The sequence below is a fragment of the Rosa chinensis genome, chromosome 7 (assembly GCF_002994745.2).
Source record: "Rosa chinensis cultivar Old Blush chromosome 7, RchiOBHm-V2, whole genome shotgun sequence".
Lineage (NCBI taxonomy): Eukaryota > Viridiplantae > Streptophyta > Magnoliopsida > Rosales > Rosaceae > Rosa > Rosa chinensis.
Window position 1 is genome coordinate 32586983 of NC_037094.1, and position 5629 is coordinate 32592611.

Consider the following 5629-nt stretch of genomic DNA (forward strand, 5'->3'; position numbering starts at 1 on the left):
TGGAACAATTTTGCCCAAATGCTAACAGGATTAGAAGAGTTGCTATCATTTACAAGGATCCAAATTTGAATTTTATTTTTTATTTTTTATTTTTATCTGTTTTTCTCTAGAATTCAATTCTTTTTTATTTTGTTGGGGTAAGTAGGACACAGTTTTCTGGTCACAATATACATACTTTTGATCAGAATTCAATTCCAACTCCTTTTTTTCCTTTTAATCCAACTCCCTTCTTTCCCTTTAATCAATTCTCTTTAATATGAGTGGGGAGATTGGAGCTGGGGGGTTATCAGAAATCTGTTTGGCAATTAGTTACATGGATTTGCTACTCATTTTTGTCAAGGTTTCTGGAAGCTCAAGCATGGGGTATGCTGCTTGGTTTAAAGATGGCTGCAGACCTTGGTATGGAACTATGGACAAACTGCCTGTGGAATGTGATTCTGAACGGTTGGTTAACATGGTCAATAATGGAGTTGATGTCCATTATTGACTATAATTAACTTTTGTCTTCACCTCAAGGCTGGCTTCTTTGAATGTGTGATTAGCCATGTGTTTCAAGAAGTTTATTGTTGCGGATAACCTTTCAAGATGTAACCGGCCTGTCTGCTGAGATTCATTGGTGCTATCTACTTTGAGCAACCTCCTCCAAAAGTCTTTTAGCTTTTTGTTAGATGATTTGTGTGAAGTCCTTGTATAGAGGAAAGCAAATGCTACACTGCACCGTGCGCCCACTAGTCTCCAGTGGAGAGCAAATGCCCGAATTAATAAGCAGTCGTAGTCAATCAAAGAGTGCTTATCCGGATCAAAAGTATATATCTCCCTCTGTTTGGCTAATACTTAACGCCAGCGAGTTCAAAACAAAAGAGTGAAAGACCAAAAGAGAGTATCCAAATGGGGGTTTTGGTTCTGAAACTGCTTTTGATATACTCGGTACTTAATCCAGTGTTCATTTCCAGTTGTAGCTCTATGCCTTTGAACCATCTCCTGACCACAGCACTCGGAGGGAATGAGACGGATAGGCTTGCATTGCTAGCCATCAAAGCTAACATACAGCACGATCCCAACCGAGTCACCAGCACATGGAATGAGTCCATTCATTTCTGCTCATGGCACGGTGTAACCTGCAGTCGAAGGCATCATCAGAGGGTCATAATGCTGGACCTCAACTCCCAAGGCTTGGCTGGTTCCATATCCCCTCACATAGGAAATCTAAGCTTCCTAAGGGATCTTCGCCTCTACAACAATAGCTTGCGTGATGGAATTCCTCCAGAAATTGGGCGTTTGCGTCGATTACAAGTATTAAATGTAAGGGGTAACTTACTTACAGGCCATATACCTGCCAACATTTCCAATTGCTTCCACCTCACCATTCTCAATTTTTCTCACAACAAACTAGTGGGTGAAATTCCTTCTCAACTCGGTTTCTTGTCTAAGCTTCAAAGAATTTCTTTAAGTTATAATAATTTAACGGGAGAAATCCCTTCTTCCTTTGGGAACCTTTCCTCTGTTCAGGCACTTCTTGCCGGGGGTAATAACTTGGTGGGACGCATAACTAGTTCTCTAGGCCAACTGAAAAACTTGACTTCTTTCTCATTGGGCGAAAACATGTTGTCCGGTACCATCCCTCCCTCCATTTACAACCTATCTGCTATAGTTGATTTTTATGTACAACTAAATCAACTTTATGGAAGTATTCCCTCGGACTTGAGTGATGCATTTCCCAACCTCCAGCTTTTTAACATGGACGGTAACCAATTCACAGGTTCCATTCCTATGTCAATATCCAATGCAACAAGTTTAGTGTCATTTGATGTTGCCACTAACAATCTAAGAGGACAAGTGCCCAATTTGCAGAAGCTGCATAACCTCGAGGTTTTCTCCATTGCAGAGAATCATCTTGGAAGAGGTACACATGGTGACTTGAGCTTTGTCTCAGAATTGATCAATGCAACTCGGTTAAGATGGTTGTTCTTAGGCTATAACAACTTCGGAGGGACATTGCCTGCATCAATAGCCAATCTCTCAACCAATCTTGAAAAGCTTCGGCTTCCAGGAAACCTACTACAGGGAAGCATCCCAACTCAATTAGGAAATCTTGCTAACTTGCAGGCACTGGCTCTGCAGGAAAACTTCTTCACAGGTAGCATCCCAATTGACATTGGAAAGCTTTTGAGGCTTCAGCTATTGAGTCTTCAAAACAACAAATTATCAGGTAGAATTCCATCCTCCTTGGGAAATTTAACAACTTTACTCCGTCTTGAATTGCAAGGAAATAAACTTAATGGCAGCATCCCTTCAAGCCTTGGAAAATGTCAGGGGTTGCTGAAATTGGATTTTTCTCAAAATACTCTGGATGGCACAATACCCCAACCACTACTTAATGGCCTTCTCTATTTATCAATTTCTTTGAACTTGTCGAAAAACCAATTTACTGGTTCCCTTCCCTTGGAAATTGGAAAATTGAAGAATCTAGGAGAGCTAGACGTTTCTGACAACATGTTATCAGGACAACTTCCTGGTAGCCTCGGTAGTTGTGAGAGTTTAGAAGTCCTACACATGGAAGGAAATTCCTTCGGAGGGCTCATTCCTTCATCTATGAAGGAATTGAGAGGGATTCAAGATTTAGACCTGTCTCGCAACAATTTTTCAGGTGAAATTCCGAAGTACTTAGAGGGCTTTGCCATTTTGAAGAATCTCAACCTATCTTTCAATAAATTTTCTGGTGCAGTACCAATGGAAGGTGTTTTTAGCAATGCAAGTGCAATTTCAATTGTTGGCAACACTAATCTCTGTGGCGGAATCACTAGTCTCCAGCTACCCAAGTGCAGCTTTGAAGAGTCTAACTCTCGTACCATAAAAATTATAATCTCCTTAGTTTCAGGGCTTACTCTTCTCGGAATATCTCTGGTGCTCTGTTTTTTGTTTTTTCGTTTGTCGAGAAAGAAAAGGAGTCTAAATGAATTGAGCAATTTGGGGAACTCTGTTCCGCGTGTTTCCTACGAAAATCTCCTAAAAGCTACTGATGGGTTCTCTTCAGCTAATTTGATTGGTGTGGGTGGTTTTGGATCTGTCTTCAAAGGAGTTCTAGATGATGATAGAGTTGTTGCTGTGAAAGTGTTAAACATGTCACACTGGGGAGCTTCAAGGAGTTTCATTGCCGAATGTGAGGCATTGAGAAATATCAGGCATCGGAATCTGGTCAAGATTGTAACTGCATGTTCAAGAAATGATTTCAAGGCTCTTGTGTATAACTTCATGGAAAATGGGAGCTTAGAAGATTGGTTGCATCCATCCAGTGGAATTGAAGAGGTAACAGACCCTCCCAAAGTTTTAAGTCTAGTTCAGAGGCTAGACATTGCCATTGATGTTGCTTGTGCATTGGATTACCTTCACAATCATTGCGAAACACCACTAGTTCATTGTGATCTTAAGCCAAGCAATGTTCTTTTGGACAATGATTTAACTGGCCACATCTCTGACTTTGGACTGTCAAAGTTTCTGTCAAAACTATCAAAGAATGTTTCTGGAAATAAATCGAGCTCTATTGGAATTAGAGGATCAGTTGGTTATGCTGCACCAGGTAATTATCCTCATATGCACCCCCACATTTTCTTTTTTCCTATATCACTCTTACACAATTCAATGAGAACTACAGGATTGATACACATGTATATGTAGTGACAAGTATCTGTGATACTGTTTTAACTGTAGAGTATGGTATGGGAAGTGAGGCGTCAACATATGGGGATGTGTACAGCTTTGGCATTTTGTTGTTAGAAATGTTTACAGGAAAGAGACCCACTGATCACATGTTTTGTGACGGCTTGAATCTTCATAATTATGTGAAGACAGCTCTCCCTAAACGTGTTGCAGACATTGCAGATTCACTTGTTCTTCAAGGAGGCAAAATCAATGTTGAAGAATCTCACAACCGATCGAGCCTAAGAGCACAGAAAATTGAAGGGTGCTTGACCTCAATATTTGGAATTGGCGTCGCCTGTTCGGTTGAATCCCCAACAACCAGGAAGGATATCAATGATGTTGCATCTGAATTGCACTCAATTAGGGACAACCTTCTTGACTAGAACCTTCTAAGTTACTACTGAACTGTGAAGGCTTTATATGTGCTGTATGCTTGTTGTATTTTGATCCTTTTTGTTTTCAATCGGTATATGCTGTCTTTGATGTCGCCTTGTTACTACTATATCTTGTATTTAGTGTGTAACTGTATGTTTGAGGATATGAGCCCCCAATGTAATGAAAGGAATGAATGAAACTGAGTAACATCTAGTCAAAATCTATTATATATATAATCTGAAACATATTATCCCACTAGCTAGGATCAACGAAGAGGGGAATCAACTTGAACTATCAGTTTGATCAGCTTCAGTTTATCAACCCAACTTGCAGCAATTTGAACTTTGATTAGAGTTCATAATTCATCCCAATTTTGTTTCATTTTTCCGATCTAATGCCGTTTATATATCTGAAATCACTTTTTCATTTCGTTTTTTTTTTTTTTGAACAAACCCTTTTTATCAAACAATTTCAAGGATCTTCCTTCAAAATTGTCTTCCTAATACAATTAAGAGTTTTTCTATTGGAACCTCCAAATTTACTCACTTGACCTCTATGCTTTTTACACCTCTTATCAAATTTTCAAAGACTAAATTTACTCACTAAACCTCACTAAACTTCCTCAAATAATCTCACTCATATAATTTGCAAACAAATTATTATCTTTAAAATAAATTTTTTTGTCATTTCAATGATTTAATCACTCTATAAATCTTAACTAAATATACATTTCTTAATCAAACTTGAGTTTCAAAAATTAATGTCTAATCAATAAGAAAATGTCATGAACTATTCTGTTTTTTTTTTTTTAATAATTTTTTCTTTCTATTTTAGCAGTGCAAAAAAAAAATCATTTGTTTTTTAATGTTTATTTTTTGTACCACATGATTAATTATTTAAATATTTTTAGTTTTTTTTTTTTTTTTTTTTTTGCAAATATAATAGATTGACTTAGATTTAGGTCATAAATTGTAAGAGGATTTATTTTATTTTCCCTCATCAATATGCGTTCAACATATATATCATACATTTTTATGTCACATGATCTTAATCATATTTTTAATTCTTATTAAATATATATGAATGCTTTAATGAGTATATAGTGAAATTGGAAAATGAAAATAGATAAGGAAAATAATAAGAAATACAATCTAATACTATTGAATTGGAAAGTCTACATAAAATAAATATAATATTTTTTTGTATAATTATTGTCCTTAATAGTCATTTTATAGTAGGTTATATATGTCATTTAATAATTCATAATAAAGTTTAAGCAGATTTGGAGGTACCAATAGAAACTCTCTACAATTAATCATGTGATGAATTGTAATCTTACCATTATTGGTTAAACAACAAGGCATTAAAAATACATTAAATTGATTTGCTTGTCATATCTTAATTTCCTGGAAATTGCAAAACCGCATGTTAATATTGTACGAGATGCCCGGAAAAATCAACGTATAGTTATGAAGTTTGTCACGGCAAGTAATTACTAAAATACAACTTAGAAAATACAATTATAGAAGAAAATCAATATATATGGTTGAGCAAA

The 5629-nt window shown here is 36.5% G+C and overlaps 1 protein-coding gene across 5 annotated transcripts; it reads left to right on the top strand.

Moving 5' to 3' along the window:
* Nucleotides 1–809: 809 nt before the first annotated feature.
* On the top strand, nt 810–4201 carry LOC112175675 (putative receptor-like protein kinase At3g47110). 5 transcript variants are annotated; one of them, XM_024313395.2, is made up of 3 exons: nt 810–1302; nt 1510–3577; nt 3709–4201. In XM_024313395.2, exons 1-3 carry the CDS (start codon nt 889–891, stop codon nt 4080–4082), a joined length of 2856 nt encoding a protein of 951 aa, XP_024169163.1. In that variant the 5' UTR covers nt 810–888; the 3' UTR covers nt 4083–4201. The 5 variants fall into 5 exon arrangements, with proteins under 5 accessions (XP_024169163.1, XP_024169161.1, XP_024169160.1 ...); XM_024313393.2 differs by having other exon boundaries at nt 811–2137; nt 2267–3577; XM_024313392.2 differs by having other exon boundaries at nt 811–1759; nt 1886–3577.
* Nucleotides 4202–5629: the final 1428 nt, after the last annotated feature.

Coding starts and splice junctions, on each gene's coding strand:
- LOC112175675 (XM_024313390.2), top strand. CDS start 889: ATGGGGGTTTTGGTTCTGAAACTGCTTTTGATATACTCGGTACTTAAT. Junction 3,578..3,708: donor AGTTGGTTATGCTGCACCAG/GTAATTATCCTC, acceptor TTTTAACTGTAG/AGTATGGTATGGGAAGTGAG.